Below are 24,894 nucleotides of genomic sequence, written 5' to 3' on the forward strand. Positions count from 1 at the left end.
ATATATATATATATATATATATACTTGTATTGTTAAGTAAGAAATTATAATATTGATGTCACTGTTGGTGTTTACGTTCTTCTGAGGTACATTTCGACCTCCATCCAGTCCCATTAGCGGCTAAAAGCATCAACGGAATCTGAAACTGACGTTCTTGTACTCCTAGTTCGTATTCGTTACCCCGGTTTCCACAGTCAATGACTTCACCGCGTTACGTTGAAGTTGGAGAACGGTGGAGGACGATGTCGTGCTTCGAGTGTACTATCCTTCGTCGAGAATGAAAGAGAGAGGATGAGAGAAAGAGAATGAGAGAGGAGAGAAGGAAAGAGAAGAAAGAGGAAAGGAGGAGGAGGGAGAGAGAAAGAGAAAGAGAGAGCTTTTCCTACGCGACGCTCGCAACGAGGTATGTATGCGCGTATCGGGGAGAAGAGAGAAAAGAAAGGAAAGAAGAAAGGAAAGAAGCAAAAGAGTAAAAGAGAGGGATATGTGCGAGCTATTCCTGTACGCAACGAGTCGCAAGCGGCATAATAACGCCATGTTGTTGCTTAGCACAGTGAACTCTCCTGACGGGTAAATTCATGGTGAGATATGTCTACGCGAGATCGGATGACCGAAATATTTTCCTAATATTTTCGAGAACACGTCTTTCTTCTTCACAGATTTCTCATACTCGGTTCTACAAATGTAAGATTAACTTTAATCTCGGTTCAATTTATTCTTTATCTCTTTATAAGTCTAAGAATTAAAAAAAGATAAAAAAAAGATAAATTGAACCGAGATTAAAATTGATTTTACATTTATGGAACCGGAAACTTAATCTTCCGGAATTGACGGTGGATCTATTGGATTTACTCCATTGTAATCCAAGCAAAACAATAAGTTATTACGATGTCAAAATGATGTCAAAATGATCATTACAAGTCATTTTTCAATCATTTCCTATTCATTTTAATGCTATTTTGACGTTATCGTGACTTATTGTTCTGCTTGAGAAAGCTCTTTGTCAAAAATATCAACTGATTTAATTTTCTTTATGTTACATATGTCACGCAAATTTGGATTATCTTATTATATAAATATACTTGTTAGCTAGTATTCATTTTTTTTGTTATTTTGAGTCTCTAAAATTAATTAGTGCCTTTAAATTAGAATAAATTAGATGGATCTTGCAGGTTCATTACTGTGTTACAAATTTTGACGTCAGCTCCGGAAGATTGAACAATTCTTCGATTGTTGAGGTACATAATCTTGAGATAGATAATCTTAGTTGTATTCTTTCTCTTGGAGGAGAAGAGAGATTGATTTAGGATATTTGAGCACATGGAGGATGTACGTATTTGTCGATGCTATCAAAAAGTGCCATTAGGCAATATAATTGACTCGACAAAAGCGATACAGTCAGCTCTAAATGTTATTATTACGATATCCGCTACGTATATCATTGCTATCGTCACGCTTCTCGGAATACCGTGGGCGACGTTAGTTTACGACCCACAATCTAAAGCCGACCTTTTTCCCAACTAAAGTAGGAAATCGAGGCGAGGATAACTTTTTTATTATAAACATTGTCAACAAATCACACAAATCTAATAAAATTCGGATTATTTTTCCGAGTTCTAGCTTTGAATAAATTAATTAGGATCATCGTTGTTCTCAATATTTTTGCTTTTGGATACATTATTTCATTACATGTTTGCATGTAATAAAATTACATGCAAATATGTGATGAAATAATGTATCCAATCATTCGAATCAAAAAGCTTCTTTTGGATTCTTTCAATAGAAAGAATCATTCGTTTCTTTCTATTGAAAGAATCCAAAAGAAGCTTTTCTCCTGCGTTTATTATGCGTGGCTCTCGTATTTCTAGGAAATACATGTAGTATATATAACGTAGATATATTATATCAAGTAAAATTTTCTTCGAAGAGGACGTTTTGGAATGCAGTCCTGTATTGCAAACGTGTAAAAAATGATTTAAAAAATGTGTGTTATTTGTATAGTTGTCCGTGTAAAAATGGCTCTATACATATTTAAATGTGTAAATCCACATTTGTATGCAGAGTATAATGTGTTATTTTTACACGGAAAACTAGTCACACATGTGTGTAAAAACATTTTTTACATGACACTTTGCAAGTTCTCACTCTCTCTTCTTTTTCCAATAGTCATGTAACGAAATAATGTATCTAATATATAAATTAATAAATTACCAATTATTATCTATTTGTTAATTTTTATTAATTCTAATGTCCTCTTTTAATACAAATTTTTTATTGATAAAAACAAAAATTTTTTCTAAGCAATTATATTATACTGAAAAAAAGATGTATCAGTCTTATTTTAATTGAAAATAATCTTGATTCAATAACAATATTAATAAAAGGAATAAAATTTTATTAAAACAAGAGCATAACTTGTTTTAATAATATATTATGTATGAATTAACAACATTATTTTTAATTAAAATAATGCTGTTGATATAACATCTTTTTTTTAGTGTACAATTTATGGCGGAACATCCAAGTCTAAATAAATTCTCCGAATAAATTAATTCGTATTATCGTTATATTTTATATCGAATTCTTTCTATCAGAAGAACCTAAAGTGCGCTTTTGGAAATGTTCTCCCGCGGCTAAGTACGCACAGTTCTCCACAATTCTGTTTCTAGGCACTTGGCGAGTTCTCACTCCCTCTTTTATTCCTCCGATGATGTCGCCGTTCCCCCTCTACCGAAAGGGCTTTTGTATCGCCTCTCTGTCTCCAGCACTTCCTGTGTTCCGCCAACACGTTCACCTGTCTACCGTCACCTGCCTCCGCGGTTACCTAGGCGTACACCGCGTATGCCCCACCGTCGAGCGTGATATCCCGAGGGACCTTAGTTTTGCCTAGAACGCGGTGGGGCCGCGGTGCCGTGGTCTCGTCGTACGCACACTTCGCACATATGTACATACGCGGTAATGCGACCGCACGCGATTGTGCAGTCGACTTTACGCTGTCGCGCGACTGCGAACGCACGCGAACGAGTCTCCCTCGTCGTTCCGATAAGCAGGGACATTCGCCGGACCGGACGAGGGCCGGACGATAGATAGATCCAGGTTCGACGAACTCCAGGCGACGCGCGACACATCGCTTCCCCGAACAGTCTCGCGGCTATTTCGTAAGAAACGGAGCTCCGATCTTGACGCGTGTCACGCAGTGCAATGTGTTGGATCTGCCGCTCCGGATCTATATCGTTATTCGTTCGAGAAGGGGAAAAGAAAGAGAGAGAGAGAGAGAATATCGTGATTATACAATATTCGATTGAACGCTCTTCACGATGCAACGCTCTTCCGATTCATTCACATCGTCCGATTCATTGAATCTCGGAACTAGGCATTGATAGTTTGATAGAAAGTTCGAGATCAGAGACAGAGGGACCAATCTGAGGGGAAAAATGAGTTTGAGGTAAACTCGTTTCTAACCGAGGGTGAGATTGAAGGGAAGCCTTGGAGACAAGTTCAAGGTATTCCAATCCGGTCACCGCGGGAACTTCGTTATTACGCTTGACGATTTGCGCGATACCACCTGTCGACGCTATTGAACTGTTGAAGGGCAGTGGTGTTCGTCCGTCTTGACGCCGCCTACTTTTCATTCCTGGACTTGGACAATTGACTTATAATGTCAACCAGATATTTGAAACGGTAAGTTCGCGAACAATATGATTATTCGACGACTGGAGACGCTGTGCAATAAAGTAGAGATATTATAAAAGTATATGTATTATAAACTCTTGCAGAAATTTAATACTGGAAGGTAGTAATTAATTATTCATTATAAATAATAGTGTTTTAATACTTAAAATGATTAATTAATCGTTATCTTTCAGTATTGAATTGGAGTTCTGTTTGTAAGGGAAGTATATATTTATAAAGTATATTATAAATTTATAAAATGTATCATTTAATAGTGTTCTGAAAAAAACGGTTTATTAACTTTTTTTATGTGTAGTACGATATGTTTTCTTATTCGTTAATCAGGAACCGTGTTAAATGTTTAATTTAAGAGTAATAACGTGATTTAACTCTAGAACTGCCGATGGTATTCCGCTAAAACTATCGAAAGTGGCAATTTGGTAATTTAATTCCTATAATCTTTGTTTTCGGTTAGTGAAAAGTTTTGATATTATCTATATCGTTAGAATTATTTATATTATATTCACACATTTTCAATATTTTGTACTATATATCTAATATAAAAAAGAAAACATTGAAATAATTAGCAGAGTCAAAATTGCACCATCAGTGGTCCTAATGTTAAGAGTTTAGGGCGACCGCCCTCCCACCTCAACAACGTTCTTAGTTTATTTAATATTTTCTATCAATTTCCGCACGAATTCAATAAATGTTTGTGCAACAAAGAGTTGCGGTATATCGGCATTTTCGCGCGGACGACTTCGTGAAGTCTTAACTTTCCCTTATCAGCATACGCAGTGTCGTGCGTGCAGAAATGGTGTTTCTTACCGCTCGTCCGCTCGATGAAAGAGCTTCATTCGTAGCGCTCTGAAAGATGACCCTAAAGCTTATCAGACTAGAGAGTGATAGCGAATTCGATTAAATGCACTCAGTGCGCACTGATACATAAATTGATGTAAAGATGTGTGTTTCATATAAATATAGAAACGGGTTAAACCGTGAAGTTCTCAATACTTTAGTGTGTTGTACATATTTTATAATTCGAGAGAAATACTTACATTTCACTCACAGATTAAATCAGTGTATAACGGCTTTAATATACACCAGTACGCACTAGTATTATACGTCCAACCGAGAATTCGTTATAAGAGATTCATTCGCGTTGCTTGCAACTTTTGCACTCAGCACATCTTCGCTTTCTTTTTCTTCAACTCCTGAATATCTATTTATCTCATTTTGAAAAGTTTTTGGGGATTACAAGCAACACGAATAGATCTCTTATATAGATCTAAGATTGAGAATGGGATTGAAATTTTAAACAAATAGAAGGACTCTTTATATAAAAATAAAAATAATAAATAAAGGGCGAAGTAAGAGTCAATACGTAAAAATTATAGTCCGAAAATTGGTGAAACATCAAAGATTGAGTCAGTCTGAATATAAAATATAAAATAACATTTAATTAAATAAATTGAGAAACACATAAATAAATTACAAGTTTCGGCTACCAGATTGAGCCCTCTTCAGATACCGTTTTACATGGATTTGATATACAATAAGTTCTTGTAAAAACGCATAATAAATCTTGTTCGGATGTAAAAATCTACGCCGTTCACATGCCATTCGTGATCAACTCTTGAAAATCTAATCACAATACAATATAAAGTCACATTACAATATAAACGTATAAATTCAAACAATAATAACTTACCAAAAGGCATGTGTAAATTACTTTAAAATTTTTCCATAGAAAACGGTTGTATATGGTATATCGGTATAAAGCGAACATTGTGCGACAATTATAATGTACTTTCTTACACATCCGGTTGCCGATACAGATCAACACATACTGAGAGATTGAAATTATCCAATCAGGAGAAAGAAAACCAATATCGAAGTAACCTTTGCTTTGATTGGTCAAATGCAAATTCAATCTCAATCTTAAGTCTGATACGGGCTTCAGCGATCCTGATTATACAATTAATTCGGTTCATTCGTGCCCGCGAGGAGTCAGGTGATTCGTCAGCGTCACTTCGAAGTATCCTCGCGAATGCGGGCCTCGTGATCCGGGCATCGTTTTAACGCACCCGACCGTATGCTCCACGCATGTATCTACGTAGGCACACTCGATATAGGCATTCTGTCGATCGAATTGGGCGGTAATGCGCCGCGCTTCGGTGCAGCTGCCGTCGTCCAACATGTTCTGGAAGTTGTCGACAGCTGCGCCGATTGCTCTGCGGCTGCTCCAATTTTCTGGCTTTAGAATGATTCGATTAGAAAAGGAGAAGAGACGGTGTTAGGACTGCCGGGACATAACACAAAAAAATATTAAAACGAGTCAACAAGCTGTTGGCATGCAAAAAATATAATTTGTCTTATAATCAGAACAAATGGTATTACGTTTTTATCTCGAGTTCTCGATTAATCTTAACTTCAGAAGACTGATAACTTATTTATAAAGAAAAGGGAATCTTTTTTACAGATATATTAGATAATATTATAGATATTATTTGCAATTTTAACGTGATTTATTTGTACAGATATATATGAAATCTAATTTTTAATCTCTTAATATCTCTCTCTCTCTCTCTCTCTCTCTCTTTAGTTTCTTCATTGTGTATAATAACAGCTATAACTTCTTTGAAAATAGTATTGCGATTGAAATGAAAAGAAATATTCTATTCATTTCAAGGTCTGAGATAAACGAATAATACGTCGAAGATCCGACATTGTGAAGAATCCACTAACTTATCTAGTATGAAACGCTGCGAAACTTTCCTTTCACCTGGCTGTTTTGCGACACGAGTCTTCCATTGCGCTTCCACGCTAGCTATACTAATGTCGATTACGCAAGCGTAAATAATCGCGAGTGACCGTGTAAAAGTCTATATGCAGATATAGGACAGGAATATAATTTATTCTCTCAATTTGTTTAGTACTCGAGAGAAGATAAAATTATTTCAAATCTGTCATAAGTTATACGTATCAGTAAAAAACTTAAACGATAAAATCAGATAAAACTATTCGTTTTAAACGAATTGATTGTATTATTATTTAGCATTTGGCGAACAGTGATACGGTGATTGAACTTGTGCGATACATATGTATTTACGCATTATAACAAAAGTAAAATTGAAATATCATGAAAAGAAACAAACGTCATGCGATATCGCAAGTAAATGTGAATTCGAAATATAAAAAATTGAGGTTTAGAGATCAGTGAATGTACTATCGCTTCATTTGTTCTTATTGTCGAGATACGTCGCACAACATCCATTACGGATGTGTCATAAGAGAGCAGCGAGCAGATGTGTGGGCAGGGTAGGAAGTTTAGTTTTACACAAGAGGCAGCTGAAGCGGACACAGATGTAGCCAGATCTCTTCGTCTTGAAAAGGAGGATGTTTCTTTTCTCGCGACGATGGTAGCTGGTTTCAAAACGGAGTTAAAGATGCGGGCTTCTCTGTCATAAAGTAAATTATCACAGTCACCGATTATTTAAGGAGCAATTTGTTCATAACGAGATTATCAAAATAAAACGCTAATGTAATATATTAATTATATCATAAAGGAAATATAAAATATAATTGAATTGGAAAATCTATTTTATATTATTATTATTTTTTACTTAGGAGAGACAGAATGTTTTTTATATGATTAAACTGGAGGCGAAATTTGTAAATTTGTTTCAGAGAAAAGGAATAAATGGACATAATTCTTTGTAGATGTTACATTTAAAGTTTATTTAGTTATTTTGCTATATTTAAGACTTAGAAAATTATTAATAATATAAAATTTGTTAAAAATATAGGAGCTGCTTGTCATTAAAGACAGTTTCGAAAATTTCAAGTTTTGCTATTTTTTAATTTTCTTTAAAACACTTTGCTCTGCAGATTGAACCTAAAATAGACATTAGAAAAATGATAACAATAATATTACAAAATGGTAACAAATTAGTATGACATCAATATTGATTAAAAAATTAGAGTTTTATGTTTACATTGTTATTATTTTGTAAAAACATTTTTCTAACAATTTATTATAAATGGCATTTAACTTGTTGTATCAAGACTCGAGATAATCCGCAAATCGCATAGTTTCTATGAAAAAAATAATCGGAAGCCTCAAAAGTATAATTTGTACATCTCAAAAATAGTAGTAAATCATCTAAGTGGAGAATTGTATTCATTTACTCCTTTCCTAAATAAATTCACGTTTAATTTGATCCTACAAACTTCCTGGCCCTCTAAAATATAAAATCATTTCTTTCATATTAAAAAAATCACGAAATCAATTAAATACAATCGTAACACAATATTATGGCGAAAGTAAAAGGATTAGTCTAGTTAGAAGCTTAATATACGATATATAAACACGTTGAACAATACACACCCATTCGTTACATTTGTACAATAAATATACGTGCTTACTAAACATTGATTATTATTCTAATAAACTGTGAGACAACGCAGAGGTACGGCATTTGAAGTATGCATGTCTAAAAGACGTCGTGAAGTCGATTAAAGGACATTCTAATCACTGACGTGCTCTAGACCATCTTTTAGCCTTCCGTTGCTATGCCGGTACGGCTGCGTTTCCAGCTGCGTTAAAGAATTTACTACGACGAAGGAGTATAAAAATCCGTAAAAGAATCAGTATGCCGAGGCAGGAATTAGGCGGCCGGTGTGCAGCCGACGTGAGGCAAAAGGCGCAGGAGGCGCCGGAGGAAAGCTGCCGATCACCAGGCAAGAAGGAAAGAGAAAGAGAGAGATAGAGAAGGAGGTTCGCAGCTGCTATGACAGCTGCACGCTTCCCAACATTACTCCCCGGACGATGCGCGTTCCGTTCCTATCCTCCGCATGTGCTCGATCCCTCCCATCGTCTTGCCAGGTGCTCCTCGTATCGCCGACGCGCTTCGACGAGGCACCACCTTTGTATCCCGTCTGGACACGGGACGTGTACGAGGACGTCGACGAAAATCCCTACCTCAAAAGAGAAAACTCCGATCTAGTTGCGATCTCGCAGCAGATTGCTCGCGCACGTTTCACCTGCGGTCCACGTGATCGAAAGACAGATGCACGCGGCGCGAAGTACAAGCGCATGCGATCGGCAAACGATTGAGTAATATATAATGTAGTTAAATAATCTACCGATTACAAAATACTATCTTTTCTTTCTATACTATCGTTTCTTTAAATATTAGGTATAAAATAATATCGGAAGGTGTTTTTATATTAGTAGCCCTGGTGAAAATTTTTCTCAGAATTTTTCATATAATTTTTCAGAATTTCTATATAATTTTATAACTTTCTCACATTTTTTTTATACGAATTGGCACACTTCTCAGAAAATCTACATCTTTCCTCAGAATTTTTCATATATGTTACTTATGAAATATCGTAAGATTTCTAAAAGTCCTTGTAAGTATAATTTCTGATGAAATGTTATAAAATCTAAAAAATTCAAAAATACTTTTTAAAAATTATGGGATGAAAAATTTCAGAATATTTCAAAATTCACTTGTATTAAAAATTCTGAGAGATGTAAACTTTCCGAATAGTTCTAAAGTATAAAAATTATAAGAAAAATTTCCACCAGGAAGTTGTTAGCTTAAATAATTTCGTTCGATACAGAGTTGAATTGGGACATCGATATCTCTTGACATTTAAAAGTCCATTACAGACAGTAATTTGTTCTACATCAAGTAATAAATAACTCTTCTATAAGTATAATGTTGTAAAAACACATCATTCTTCAACAATGTCGCAAAGTTAAAGTTCCATAGATAATTAATGGAACACAAACAAAATTTTAACTCGTCCAAAAATTTCACATCACCCACGGATATATTTCACTATCGCTTTGTTTCATTCTTGTAGTCTGTCATCTGTCAAATATAATTTTTATATCACGATATGAAAATCCATTCCTAGAGATTAGCGTTTCCAGAAAAATACTGATATATCTGTTAATTATTTTATTTACGCAATTATCAATTATTTTATTCTCAATTAAATGTTATTTATTATTAATTATTTCATTTATCTTCGTGCGAAACCTTTCTCAAATTCGCAAAACGGTAAAAGAAGTAGAGAGCTAGACAAACAAAAATGTTAAACGATACAGGACTATAATAGCGATACCTAATATTGGCTACGTTTACACCGTGCGTTTAGTCCGCGACCTATACGATAGGTGTCTTTATTTAATATACAGGCTAAACAAGGACATCTATTGTATAGGCCGCGGCCTAAATGCACGGCGTAAACGTAGCCATTAATCGTTACGCTCCCAAAGCGACTCGAGAAGCAACGATGGCGAACGCTCGGCGAGCGAGACGCGTGTGCGATACGCCTAGATATTTATTCGACCGCCGAACGGCTTATTCGGCTTCGTGATCGGTAATCCACACGAACCCGGTGATCCACGAGCGGATCGCTTTCTCGATTGTCGGGAGAAGATTTGGAATGGCCGGTCGCCGGCCAAGAGAGCCGCCGCGACTTCTTCCCTTCGCCAATTATCGGTGGGGGGAAGGTCGAAGAAGGCCACAGCTGGGTTAGATCCAGTCCGCGCACAGTTGAATGCAGTTGAATGCACGGTGTGCATACCGGGCGGCGATATAGGTCCGGCGATGTCGTTATTCCCCCCCACCTCAACCCTTCCCTTTCACCCCCTCCCTGCCCCGCCCCCACCTCCGCTCGTTACTTCACAAATCTGCAGTTGGCAACACGTGCGTCTCTCTCCTTTCTGACCGTCGTCGATAGAGCCATAGAGCTCTTTGTCTCCGAAAGAGCTCTATTCCGGTATCGAAACGGAAATCAGGCTCTTTTTTAAAGGCTTTTTTTCACACGGTGAGTTTCTTTATAGGTCGGTTTTTTTATACCTGCACTAGACCGCTTTATAACTCTTTCTTGCATTCAAATATCAAACATATACCTCTCTCAAGGTTTGAAAAGTGTACACTTCCAAAAGTATACACTAGAGGGTCGATTCTGTATTTTGAAACAAGGTGAAAATTACAAAGGTGAGCAAATTTACTAGGTATTGACCAATGAAATTATAAATATTCTAGTAAATTCGCTCACTTTTGTAATTTTTACCTTGGAGCTTATTACGGTTTTTGTGACGAAGTGAAAATTACAAAAATGATTAAATTCACTAGAAGTTAACCAATGAAGTTATAAATATTCTGGTAAATTCAATTACTTTTGTAATTTTCATTTCGTCACAAGGAACCGTAATAAGCCCCCTTAACTTTTGTTTCATCTTAATTTTCACCTTAACTTTTGTAACTTTCACCTTTCAAAATACAGAATCGAGTTCTAGTTCAGAAAACAGATTTTTTATATCAGGAAATTGCGTAGTTTCTCGTGAAAATTTCTCATCGAGAGGAATTAAATGGAGGGGATAATATTTTAACTGATAATTATCCTTTGTAACGAAATTAAAAAATAAAAGATACCTTAATCATCGTGGAATGATCTAAGCAAACATTTTGAAAGCCACTCTCTGCAGGTTTGTACAGGATCGTACCTGTTCGCCATCTAGAAGAAAAGAGAGAGAAGGAGAAAGAGAGAGCGCATTCCTGTTTTACATGCACATGCTCCTTCATTCACGACCTGTCTCTCCCTCCTTTTCACTTCCCGACAGTGTTCTTCTCTCAGTTGTCATGTTTCCCCTAGTTATCTTCTCTCAAAATAAAATTCTATTTTAGCGGGGGTGGATTAATCTAAAGACCAGTTTTGTCAACATCTTTTAGTCTTAATCAATCCCTTTTATCTTTTATTTCTGATCCTACAGATAAGATCCTAAACTAACTATATCCAATTTATCAACGTAATCTAACACCGTTTACAAAAAAAAATCTAGATCTATTGAATTACAATTTACGAAACAGGTCGCTCTGTACAGAACCGCGCGCGCGATCGCCTTCGTTATTGATTGAAGTCATTCATCGTTTCAAGTTCCCACACTCTTTTAGGAGAGATTTCAGGAAGTTACGGAGGATAATGACTGCGGATAGACCGAGAAACTGGGAAATTACATTCGCATGATCGCATCATGCACCATCCTTCGCGGAACCAGTCTCCCGGTCGCTCGAACGGCTCTTCTGGCTCGCGACCGATTCTTCCCCCTTCTCCTCCATCTCCTTCTTCGCTGCCTCTTCCTCTTCCTCCTCCACCATCAGTATAACCACCACCACCACTACTACGATCGTTCTCGTCGTCCCCATCGACACCATGATGGGGTCCAGAGGAGTTGCAGAACTAGTCACAGCCTGCGTGTCAGTCCATCAGTAAACACGGTCTTGTGCGTTGCCGAGCCGAGAGGAGTACTATCGTTTACTCGAGCAGATTCACATTTGGCTAGTTTCTTGAGGTTTACTTGGAGTCGAGTTGAATTGTACTGTACGGGCAGGCAACTTCCTGTCGAGTGTCACGACCGCGACACTCGAATCAGCCTGAGTCACGAGATTTCTCGGGAAACGATCGCGAATAAAAAGTGCGAATTACTTGGGACCGTGGGAACGCGATTTAAATATAGGAAACAGGGACACGAGCCATGTCCCTCTTTCGCGAGTCGCGAAACTGAATGGTTTCCAGTGGTAAATCCGAGTTATCTCGGTTGCGCGAGTGACGTTAGTGCCTTTAACGTTGAAGATGGTGCGCGGTCTGTCGCAGTGGACCAAGACCCTGAGCTTTCCGGCGAGGGTGTCACCTCAGAGACCTGCCAAGGAGTCCAAGGTTTTTCACGTAAGCCCCAGTGCTAGCCCCACGTCACCGCCCAGCCCGATCAACGACACCATGGACAAAGCACCTATAATTACCGATGAGGTTTGACACATTTCTTTTTATGTTTTTTTTTTTAATAATTTTTTTGCCTTTTTCTTCTTTTTGGCTTTTCATTAATCACTTGTAAAGTATTATTAACAGGACAATAACAATGCTTTCTTAGTTCAAAATAACTAATATTTCCGTAGACAACTGCTGACGATCGATCATAATAAAAACGACACACATTTATAATAATTTGTGCGAATATGTTTGACAATCACAATTTTATCTTCATTTCGTTAAATTTTGTTCTTTTTGTTATGGCCATTTTCGTAATGTAATTTCCGTAATAATGTAAAACTACGCACGGAAAAAGAAATAGAGAACTCTGTTATAGAGATTAAATTGCGGTTAAATCAACGGAAACGTTGGTTTCCTATATATCAACGTCATTTCCGGCGAAGACATCGGGAATATATAAGTTTACGGTGATCACGTCGAGACCGTTGACTCCAAGATGCGTTGCAAGAATCCCGCGCCAGGAGAACGGTTCTTCTTGACAGTCGCGTTTCGATATTGTCGCCAGATGCTGCGCGAACGACGACGTCGACGTCGACGACGATGGGGATTTTTCTTCGCGCTCTTATACGATTCGTAGAATTTCGTGCATGAGCACCCGGTGCTATCTCACTGGAATAAAATGCTAGCTGTAAGGCACGACCGGCGAGCAGCGGAAGCGTGGGAACCAAGCGTAACAGATGGCCTCGACCGCTTCCGAAGTCGTTCGACCTCTCCTCCCGTTGCTTCTTCTCGCTCGATTCGATGAACGGCGATGACGCGAAGTATTCGGTTAAAAGAACCCGAGTATTTCATAATTGACTTACTTACCGCAATTTCCGGATCCCGGATTCTGAAAAGAATATACATTAAATTGGAGTTAACTGATGTTAAGAGATACAGCACCTTAACAAAGTGAGTGAGAAAGTCTCTAAGACCTCAGGATTTGAGTTTTAACTTTGAACTTTTGTTCAGAGTGTAAGAATTAATAAATAATTAAAAGTGTTAATTTCAAGGCAATAATCTTTTCTTTCATTATCTAAATAAATTCTCTGAGACTTCAGAGTTTGAACTTCATCTTTGAATTTTTGTTCATAAAAAATTAATGAATAATTAAAAATGTTAATTTCGAGGCAAATATCTTTCTTCTCATCTTCGTCTAAAAAAAATTTCTCTGAAGTCTCAGAGTTTGAACTTTAAATTGTCGTTTGCATAAAAATTAACGATATTTTTCATAATTGATTTTTATTCATCTGAGCCGTTTCTTTATATTGTTAATTTTAACGATATTAATTTCAATGCGATAATCTTTTTTCTAATTTTGTATTTAAAAAATTGAAAAAAGATCATTTATCGTCGATTCTTCAGTCAAAGAACTGAATCTAACAAATCAAATTCAAAGTTATATTTTCTATGACTAGATGATCGAATGTCAAATTTCAAATTATGTCTGAAGATTTTCACCGGAAAAAATCCTGTTCAGAATTATTTCTGAGTTTTAAATACAATACGCTGTTCTTTCTCTATCATGTTGAAATGTATGAGGAGAAGATATAATCGTTGTATAACGCAGATTAACGAATTTAATGAGGTTATTAGAAAGTAGGAAGATGCATCTTTTCGCGTTCTAGGGAGAAGTTTCTTAAACCCCCGATATGCTTGATGGTGTATGTCTTCACTCTTCGTTCAGTTGCGAACGCGCGTTTCAAATCCAAGAGAGAGCGCGCACATCCGCAATCGTCGCGACCTTTTGTGGTTCCCCTCATGTCATCCTCCGCTGCTCAGGAATGCGAGAATGTGAGATAACGCCGAACGACGGTTACGTTTAGTCCAACGAGCAGTATAATTATGGTGTGTTATATTAAAAGCTCTCGGCTATTCTCTGTCTCTTGTCCCTGCTCTTCCCATGACGACGACGACGACGACGACGACGACGACGGTGGCATTCTCCGGTTGGTCTACGCCGGAAGTGGCGCGGCTTCGCGTTCTCCTCCTCTTCCTCGCGCATTGTTCCTCGCCGCGCATTCCACGACGATGAACTCCGCCGTTCGAGTGAACGAGAACGTTACGCTCCGCGGCAACTCGCTCCACGAGGGGAAGCCGTGAACCTCCGTCCGTTTGCGAGCATCCTATATCGCACGCAGAACCCGCTAAAGCTAACGTAAACAATCACCAACTTTAGCGACGCAAATGGACACGTCTCTTGCCTTGATATTCTCCATTTACACCTTTTTCTGAAACAGTTCTGCATACAATTGTCTATAGATTTCGCATGCACGCGTGGAAGAAATATTGGAATAAAAACTAGATTTTTCTTCGTAAATCGACCTACACTGAGAGGAAAGTTTTTGGTATTTGTGACCATAATTACATCATAATATCATAATTATGACAGTTATCATTGCTATAATATTAGTATAAATAATAATTATATTTACAGCTTTATAAACATATATATATGTAGTTGGTATCGAAAATGACTAACTTATAATTAAATTATGATAATTGCAACCATTTTTATAATATATGTATAGTCATTTTCAGTATCAACTATATATATATTTTTATAGAACTATAAATAAAATTATTACTAACATTATAACAGTAATAACCGTGATTATGATGCCATGTAATTATAATCACAAATACTAAATTTTCTCTCACAATTAGTATAGTTTATATAAATTGTACCGTTGAGCACGAGTCTATCTGAAAATTCTACATATATTGAAGGACGGATGTATAAAGAAATCCCATCTGAGAAATATTCTCAGGACATACAGGACGTTCTCTAAAACGTCTTCAGGATGTCGCTGGGAGATTTATGATAAGATTATATTTCTTTTAAAAGAAAAAAGAAGGAGAAGCCGAATAACAAATACATATTATATATATAGGATATATAAAGAATACAAGATAATATAAGATTATGTGAGATACAGGAATTTGAAATATTTCTGAGAAGTATAAAAATTCGGAATGTGTGTCATGAATTATGTAATTTCTATTTACATCACATCAAACTCTTTTTATATCACAATATTCAATTCTATCTGTGAATGATGTATACATTTCGAAGCTAAATAGAATCGAAAACATTAATTTATCAACAATTAATAATCTAACGGTAAAATAAAGTAACGGTCTCTCGAGCAACAATAAAATTGTTATATGCATGTTCAAAACAGGAAGGAATTGAAAGGATGCTTTTGCGTCAGTGCGCTTTGAATAGTTAAATCGACCGATTTTTATCACCTCGATATGATACTATTCGATTTAAGATTCGATCGTTTTTGGAAACGAGGAGGCGGAGATCAAACGCACGTCGCGTCGTATGTTAATTTTCGACCATTCGACAAGGTCGTATATGTCGGATCCGAAAAGAGATAGACGGTTATTCGAATGGAGTGCGAGTTCGCAACAGTCGATTCGTGGGAATATCTTGATGTCGTCAAGGAGAATGTAAGGTATAATTTTTATACCATTTACGTCATCGAGTCCATTTTGCAGTGGAGTCACATCAAAGACAGACGATAAGCAGAATACCTGAGAATGTTACCAATCAAAAGAATACAAGTAGCAATCAGATTTTTAATTTAAAAAAAATAGAATAATATGAAATAATAAATATCATTACGCAATCTAAACATGAAACAATCATGAATATTACATCAAGATGCGCTTGTTATTCTATACGGATCTCGATCTCAAATTGCGTCTGGTTCGTCGAGGTCAGGCAAGAGACAAATCATGCTGCGTAAATTACACTTACGATTGATCGTTTATGATGGCAATGACAGTGAATATTGAACATCGAACACATTCAACGCTGCAAGGCATGAAGAATAAGTAGAACATGCGAAGATCGATTGTCCGTTACTTTACCGTAACGTCATGCTTACCTGCTGCGGTGTTCAGTATTCTAATATCGGGAACCTAATACGATGTAAAAAGAACTCCATCCGAGGAGGGAACAATGGATGAGTTAGTAGAGCAGAAACTTTAGTTATATATTTATTATTATTGTTATTATTATTATTATTATTATATTAATAACTCTATCTCCTTTTTTAATATGAAATCCTCTCGGCTTCTTTAATATGATTTCATATATGTCTTCACGTTACATGATGTATTCGAAATACCGTGATTTATTCTTCGTTTTGTGTCGATTTACTTTGTAAGTGTAACAAATATCTCAGGTTCTCTTATTTCTTCATATCATGTCTCCGTTTTTTCTTTCTTCTAAAGCGTTCCAATTTCGAAGCGTTCGATATAAAGTATTCGAGCAGGATCTTGAAAGGGAGAAGGTAGGTTTGTCCCTTTCATTTCTTTTCTGTTTATATCTCACCGCTAGGCTGGTTGCGTTAGGTTCCTCGACCTTGCCGGTCATGCAGGTTTCAACTTCCAAGCACCTTCGAGCGTGCTCGCATACGCATTTATATACACCGGATGCATTTGTATACGAATGGTATAAAGGTTGATCGGATCTCACGATTCCTTTTCCTGAACTGACGTGCTATTCAAGAAAATAATTTTGACAAATAAGTCTAATAGAAAGATAGAAAAAAATGCCGAGAGAGAGAGAGAGAGAGAGAAAGAGAAATACAAAACTGTTAAAGTTTTTTAGTAATGTACGTATATCAATGTTTTGTTAATTATTTACTATTTTTTCACAATTGTCTATCAATCTGACATAATCAAAATATTTTTGGCAATCCTCTATGCATTTTTCTAAACTGAAAAATAAATAATTAACGAAAAAAAAAAATGATTATGTTGAACTATACTTATTGTATAGCAAATTATAAACTTCCAAACTTTTACGTATTGTTCTGACTGAACAAATTATGTTACAACCTATACATACAGCATATTTTATGTCAGAGATATTTCTGCGAACGTTCTTGATACATTCTCTTTGGGACATTCTCAGGATGTTCTTCAGAACGTCCCTTGGATATCTGTGCTATATGGGAATCTCATGTAAAAACAAAATATATTTTACATCGATCTATTCGCGAAAATAAGTTTGAAAACGCGGATTATGTACATCAATGATGCAATCGCTTGAACAACGCAACAATGGGTTTAAAGTATTTCTGACTTACACCTCCCACGTGGTTCTCTGCACGAGACAGTATCTCCCACGGAGCTACACCCCTGTTATCACTTTAGTATTTCGAAAAGTATAGCCCAGCCGGTGACATCCTCAAAAATAATTTTCCGATTATTACAAGTCAAATAAACTGCAATTTAAACAAATTGCATGAACGATTCAAAATAAAGAACTTCCGGTTTGCAATTCAAGTGGAATCGTCCTTAAATCATTAATAAATAATTCATGTTAATTTGTGGCAATTTGTCTATGATTTACTGAAATTTATTTATAAACAATATTATGCATTACGTTCTTTTATTGAATGAAAAATCTTCATGTAATTAAATTAAGTTAATTAAAATTAAATTTTAACTTTCTTATAAGTTTTAACATATTTTAAGAATAAAAAAAAATAAAATATTATTTCAAGTATTTTGAGGAAAAAGATCAGGGGTTCCTGAAGCGAGTTAACGGAACTTTGCTAAAAAGATTCTCTGAAAAGTACGAATTTTGATCTATTAATAATCCAGACGTTTAAATTCCGAGTTACGGTATACGCGCACCAACAGTTTTACGTTTTATGTTTCGGCAAACGACAAACAGACGAAGGTAAATAACATCTCCCTCGTCTCGGTCTTTTTCAGAACTTCCAAGACACGGAGGCAGAAAAGGCAATAATGGGTTCCATCGTGTACTGCATACATCACAAGGACGGTTGCAAATGGTCGGACGAACTGAGGAAGTTGAAGGTAAAGTCATCGTAAAAGAGTGCTTGGTATTACAGAATGAGAATTGTGTCTCGATGGACCAACTAAATTTAGATTTTGCTCTTATCACAGGCGCACCTAAATACGTGTAAACACGATGCGGTTCCTTGCGGCAATAAATGCGGGGCGATGATACCTCGCGTACTCATGGAGGATCATCTGAAGTATACTTGCGCTCAGCGTAGAGCTCGTTGCGATTTTTGTGCCAAAGAATTTACCGGACACACTTTAGAGGTATATTTATTAAAAACAATAATTATATAATGAAATTATGTCATTATTTTGAATATTTGATAGTTATTTCTTTGCTAACTTTACCTCTCTTACTTGATATTTCATTTGTTTAAGCACACACAAGTCTTATTTAAGTTGTTTGTTTCTATAATTTCAAATATTTATAACTTCGATAAATTAATTTTATTAAATAAAATGGACTCTTTTTTTTAATTTGTTACTTCTATTAGACATTCCTTCAAGAATTATTGATTCCAGAAGGTAATTGTAAAAACACAATATTTGCAGAAACACACGGGAACATGCGGTTACGAGCCTCTTTATTGTGAAAACAAGTGTGGTATGAAGGTGCAAAGGCGACACCTCGGCCAACACAAGCTAGGAGAGTGTGCCAAGAGACTAGTCGCCTGTCGTTACTGTAACAAAGAATTCGTTTTCGATACGCTCGGCGCTCATCACGCGAAATGCGGTCGATTCCCGGTAGCATGTCCTCATCGTTGCGAAACCGCAGTGCTACCCCGAGAGGATCTCGAGGTTCACCTGAAGGATCATTGCACCACGCATCTACTTTCCTGTACGTTCAAGGACGCTGGTTGCCGCTTCAAGGTACTATTTTTTCGCACGTCATAACTTATATCCACTTATAATAAAAAGGTAAATAAATTAAAAAGTATTGAAACAGGTTTATTTCTACGAAATACAATACTCTGTGTTTAGAATGAGAAATTGATATGAAGGTCCGAATCTCCTTTTAGTCTTTTATATATCATACAAATATCTTAACATCACTCCGAAGTATTGTATAATATTTAATACGGAATATAAAAACATTTACTTTATATACTTTAATTTTTTTTGTATATTGACTTTAAATTTTTCTTCGGAAAAATTTGCGCTTTTCTCTTTTTCGAGAATGAGAAGTGATGAATGAATAATAAAAGACAAATTAATTGATCGATTGTTTCAATGAAGTAAATTCAAATTTTTGTAACTTTGGGAATTTAAAATTAAAAGTAAAATCTATAAACAGGAGTGAGAGTACAGCGCAATTATCAGTACGAAAAATAATAAAGTAATAATTTTACTCTTTTATTCCAAAATTTACGATGTCATCCAAATAAATTGTACTTTTCGATTTACTTTGGAGTCCTCATCAGCTTTGAATTACAAAATTAGTAAAATTTGTTAAATCTAGCAATTTGTTGATGGCTCAATTTTGACATGCAAAGGATGTACACTCGTTAATTTTGTAATTCAATGCTGAGGACTCCAAAGTGAGTCGGTATTATTTTGCATACGAACTGCGCTGTACTCTCATTTGCCCTGTTGGATTCATTCTACCTTTAATTTTAATATCGACAGTCCGTAACGACGTTATAATTGGAGTAATTTAAGAATTTAAATTATTTATAATTTGTTAATTTGTTTAAATGAGATCTATTCTCTCATTTATTATTTTTATTATAGTGTTACATCATGATTTTTCTGTAACAGGGAAATAGATTCTCGTTAGACAAACATCTGGAGGAATCCGCAAAGATGCATCTAAGTCTCATGTGCAGTTTGGTGACGAAGCAACAACATCAAATTACCAGCTTGAAATCAGCGATTAGCAAGCTATCGTTAAATTACACGGGCACGCTTATATGGAAAATTACGGATTATGCCGTCAAGATGTCAGAAGCAAAAGCAAAGGAAGGGATGGAGCTTGTTAGTCCACCTTTTTATACTAGTCAATATGGATACAAGTTACAAGTACGTTACATATACATATATATGTATATATCAGTAGTCAATTTTCGGCTTGATTTTCATTTTAACGTCCACTTTCTTGTTGCTGCATCTTAAAAGTGTAATAAAAATTGTATGATATTCTGCTTCAAGGTGACCCACACGGTTAATAATACTAATCAGTAATACTAATAATATGCATTAATATTTTTAGTATTTTTATAACCTTACATCACACACTATTATTGACAATATATTTCACTTTAGTTTTAGACATATTATCTATTGCATTGTGACATACTGTGACATGAATTCTAATAAAGCGACCCAAGGAGCACAATCTATATGGATAACAGTTATAGAAATGTTTATACGACTTTTTTTCTTTCCATTTTATTTATTTAGATTTGACTCTATTAAAATTAATGAACGTATATACACAGATTAGTTATGATAATAAGACAGATTAATTATGATAATCATAACCTGCGACTTTACTTTATGAAGTTATATACATAACGTACATAAAGTTATAATGTACGTACCGTTTTATAAATATACACATTATTTCAACGCAACAACGTTTGTCTTTGCAGTTGTATAAATGTCCTAAAAACCTGATATTATGACTCAAAAGTTGAATTGAAATATACGGAGTTACATAAGCGTTTTAAAAACTTGTAATGAGTATTATAAGATTGTTAACATATAATAAGTCATATAGACGTTACAAAATCTTAAAATGAATACTACATAACGATTACTTTGTGTAGAGTCGTATGGACGTTATATAAATTTCTAATGAATATATACATATATTGACTAAATGTTATGTGTTTATATAGACGTTTTAAAAACTACAAATAGTTATATAACCGACATTAACTTTTTAGTCGTATAATTTTTTGATATGTAAATGGTACAAACGTTTTATGAAGTTATAAAAACTTTCTCATAACTTTGTGCTCCTTGGGGATACTGATGCTCGAGAATTAAAATCCACTTCTTCATCAGTATTCTACGTCAATCCATTAACTACACATGATCAGTAATATTGCCAGTATTTGTTAATACTGATAGTATTATTTACCGTGAAGGAATCACTTTCAGAGTTGTGTGTGTCATAGTTACAATTCTATATAATACATATATGCGTAATTAATTGTATCATTCTTTCCTCCTTCTATATTATGAAAGTAAATTACATATTTGATTAAATTTATATCATTGTAATTAATGAGACAAAAGCCTTAAATGAAGTATTAAAAAAGAACTATTATAGAAATTATTATACAAGATTTACATAATTAAAAATAAAAAATGTAGTCACTCAATCTCATATATTATATTTTTCAGAGTGATTAAAAGTATAAATAAATAAGTATACAGAATAGAATTTCATTTCCTTAAGATTGCATATCTTGAGGATTTTCTGTGTCGGACATTTTTTTATGTATTTATATTGTCTGGTTAGTTGGCATTAAAAGATTAAATGTTAAGTTAATTCGCTAAAAAGATTTTTCGATTTTATAGGCTTCCATCTTCTTAAACGGAAACGGGACCGGAGAGGGCAGTCATATCTCGATATACATAAAAATCCTACCTGGCGAGTATGATGCGCTTCTGCGATGGCCGTTCTCGCACAGCGTGTCGTTCACGATGTTCGATCAGACAGTCATCGCGGAAAAGGCTTGCAACATCGTGGAAAGCTTCATACCAGACCCGACCTGGAAGAACTTTCAGCGGCCGAGTCGTGAACCAGACTCTCTTGGTTTCGGTTTCCCAAGATTCGTTTCCCATGAGATGGTGAAGAAACGACACTTCGTCAAAGACGATACCATGTTTATTCGAGTTAAAGTGGATCCTAGTAAAATCGTAGCGGTCTAAGGGAATGCATTAACGATTCTGAAGAAACGTTTCTGCAAACGGACATTATGTGATATTTCTGAGTACTCGCTTGACGGGACTATGGTACTTACGTCGTTTTAAATAATGCACGGTAGTTTATTTTAAATCGATTGAAAACGCAAACTATATTGCCACCTGTCTGCGTCATAACAGTTTTCATTTATTCACTCGTGTTATACTTGCCGATAATTGTAATAATAATTAATTTATTAACACTGCCAAATGCGTAATGCGCCAGAATGCATCAATTTTTTCAATTCCTAATTTTATATATATATACATATTATATCTATTATCTCTTGAGAAATTTTATTATTTAATTTTTTTGTGGTGTATAATCGAAATACGCAAAAACTTAATATTAATTAATACTTATTATTATGCGATATTTTGCGAGTATTTTCGCTATCTTTCTAATAATTTTTACACAAAATTGTATATTTTTGAAAAATCTAACAAACGAGAGTAGAACGCCTCAATTTTTCTAAAGAGTGGCCTTACGATCGCGCGATTATTTTTAAGGAGAAAAAATCAAAGATTGTTAAGGGACTGTCTGTACTATAAGCTTAGCAATGTAAATATAAATACGGAATGCCATACGATAATGGACAATGAATAAGAGCAATCGAGATAATCACCGATGTAAATACGCACTTATTATATATAGTGAGAAAATGTGATCGAGATATGCTAGTGAATGTATGTAACAGTATGAAAATAAGCTAGCTAATAAAAGCGTTATATAATATTCACATGTAAAATATATCGTGTACTTTATTCCCTATATCTAAATTATATTATAGTATATGATCCAATACGATTGGAAATATTAGATGATACATATCAAGAAATATATATAAAATATATAATTGAGTACAAAAAATAAATTATTAAATATAAAAATTTCTTGATGTATACAATTAAGCATAAAAAAATTATAAAAATATTCTCTCCCTCTCTCTATTTATTATGTCACAACAGCATTAATATAAATAATTGGATATTATTTTTCTTACGTACTTAAACTTCCACTTCCACTGCTCTGTTGGGAATTTACTTCATCTGAATTTGCCTATAAAGAAGCCATGCAAACGAGCTCGTACATAAAATAACTATTGCAAAACGATAAAAATTATAGTAATAAGAATAGATGATAATAAAATTGACAGAATTCTCTCTTGCATGTAAAGAAAATAGATATACCAATTTGAAAGCTTACAGCCATATACTTACAGATTGTATCCGCAACATTTGATCTAACGCATGTGGCAGCAGCGGACGAATACCATTAATTTCCATTGCAGTGAGATGATCCAGTCTCGCATGCACCCCTTCACTCTTCACAAAAGCATCCACAGATGTTCGTAATTTGGACATTCTTATGTCCCACATGTCCTAAAATACAATTATATAAGTTCTACCTTTCGTAAAAATATATCTCTCTTGTATTAGAGCCAGTAGATCCTACTCACCTTTACAGCAATTCTTATTCCATCTGCGTCAGGAATATCGTCATTTGCCACATTCAGCAGAATTTGACTCTCGTCCATATAATGACTGCTCGGCATCTCTGTAAACAACCTGGTACATTGGAATTTTCATGAATAGGTTTCATAGAATAAGTCAAATTACTATGAAATTTAATTGAATGGTCGCATTCCGCAGAATGTTTACTTTGCAACTGTTTGAAGTTATCTTTGTACTAATTGGATTATATTTTTAAGTCTAGAGGAATTGTATGTACTATTTTAAAGAAGAAAATTTCCAACAGTTGCAAAACATACTAAATTTTAATAAATAATTGTGTGACTAGTACTAATATAACATGTATTTTTGTGAACAATACACATCTGCTAAACAAAAAATAATAATCAAATCAAATTAATGATTCTTGTACCAAGTAAATATATGTTTACACTTAGTAGATATACAATTGGCATTATTCAAATATGAAAATTTAGTATATTTTTCTCTCACACAAGTAACAATTGCAAACAAACATTCTGCTGAACGCGGTTTATATGAAAATGCTCAGATGAGACTGACAGAAAACCAGAAGTCATAGCAGCTGACAAGTAATGAAAAGAAACTCTGATGAAGGCTTACTTGGACATCTTCTCCATCTCTTTCCTCTCGTTCAGACCCTCGATATCCATCCATTCTTGGCTGACGATACGGCACTTCTGCTTCTGCTTCAGACAGACGGCGAGCCAGATCGGCACCTTGACGGGCAAACCGGCGCGGAACGGACCCACTGAACCCGAGATCAAGTAAATTACGTTGGAGTTGAAATTCGGTACAATACTGACCAGCTGTTTCTCGCCGAGGAATTCAACCTCGCTCGGATTCATGCTTCGTTCCGAGCATCAAATCGATCGTTTCTCGATACTCGCGTGTTTAGAACTGTATCTCAGCGCTTCTCGACGCATTCCGAGCGATACTCGAACCGCTTGATCACCAATTCCAACGTGCTCCGGCTGACTCCAGCTGACTCCGGCAATCTGGCACACATGCCAACACAGGCTGACAGGCACGGTAAATCGAAAAAGGCGGGAACGCGCGTTGTTGTGGCCGTCGCCATATTTTCCCGCCACTTGTTGCGTTTCGAACTGTCAATCGCACCGGTAAATTATGCACATTCACTTTCGAATC

The 24,894-nt window shown here is 35.5% G+C and overlaps 2 protein-coding genes and 1 pseudogene across 6 annotated transcripts; 1 reads left to right on the forward strand and 2 right to left on the reverse strand.

Annotated features, from left to right (window-relative positions):
- The first annotated feature begins 2,736 nt into the window (after window positions 1-2,736).
- On the forward strand, window positions 2,737-22,477 carry Traf4 (TNF receptor associated factor 4). Of its 5 annotated transcripts, none has more exons than XM_018456244.1 (7): window positions 2,737-3,158; window positions 12,331-12,504; window positions 18,247-18,351; window positions 18,442-18,603; window positions 18,892-19,209; window positions 20,098-20,358; window positions 21,868-22,477. In XM_018456244.1, the coding sequence occupies exons 2-7, from the start codon at window positions 12,331-12,333 to the stop codon at window positions 22,219-22,221; spliced, it is 1,374 nt and encodes a 457-aa protein (XP_018311746.1). In that variant the 5' UTR covers window positions 2,737-3,158; the 3' UTR covers window positions 22,222-22,477. The 5 variants fall into 5 exon arrangements, with proteins under 5 accessions (XP_018311746.1, XP_018311748.1, XP_018311747.1 ...); XM_018456246.1 differs by having other exon boundaries at window positions 3,092-3,158; window positions 12,352-12,504; XM_018456243.1 differs by lacking the exon at window positions 2,737-3,158 and adding an exon at window positions 3,577-3,681.
- On the reverse strand, window positions 15,778-16,463 carry LOC108727935 (uncharacterized; annotated as a pseudogene).
- Window positions 16,747-24,728, reverse strand: Psf2 (DNA replication complex GINS protein PSF2-like protein). The gene is made up of 5 exons (XM_018456248.1): window positions 24,349-24,728; window positions 23,715-23,823; window positions 23,476-23,637; window positions 23,263-23,314; window positions 16,747-17,020 (listed from the first exon to the last, which is right to left on the reverse strand). The coding sequence occupies exons 1-5, from the start codon at window positions 24,591-24,593 to the stop codon at window positions 16,941-16,943; spliced, it is 648 nt and encodes a 215-aa protein (XP_018311750.1). The 5' UTR covers window positions 24,594-24,728; the 3' UTR covers window positions 16,747-16,940.
- Between the last annotated feature and the right edge of the window lie 166 nt (window positions 24,729-24,894).

Source organism: Mycetomoellerius zeteki, unplaced genomic scaffold, assembly GCF_001594055.1.
Source record: "Mycetomoellerius zeteki isolate Tzet28-1 unplaced genomic scaffold, Tzet1.0 scaffold564, whole genome shotgun sequence".
NCBI lineage: Eukaryota > Metazoa > Arthropoda > Insecta > Hymenoptera > Formicidae > Mycetomoellerius > Mycetomoellerius zeteki.

Bases quoted from the DNA above. Each gene is read 5' to 3' on its own strand.
- Psf2 (XM_018456248.1), bottom strand. From the start codon at position 24,593: ATGAATCCGAGCGAGGTTGAATTCCTCGGCGAGAAACAGCTGGTCAGT. The intron at 23,824-24,348 runs GTAAGCCTTCAT...CCAATGTACCAG, and splicing joins GAGATGGAGAAGATGTCCAA to GTTGTTTACAGAGATGCCGA. The intron at 23,638-23,714 runs GTGAGTAGGATC...ATTGTATTTTAG, and splicing joins GAATAAGAATTGCTGTAAAG to GACATGTGGGACATAAGAAT.
- Traf4 (XM_018456244.1), top strand. From the start codon at position 12,331: ATGGTGCGCGGTCTGTCGCAGTGGACCAAGACCCTGAGCTTTCCGGCG. The intron at 12,505-18,246 runs GTTTGACACATT...GGTCTTTTTCAG, and splicing joins CACCTATAATTACCGATGAG to AACTTCCAAGACACGGAGGC. The intron at 18,604-18,891 runs GTATATTTATTA...CAATATTTGCAG, and splicing joins TTACCGGACACACTTTAGAG to AAACACACGGGAACATGCGG.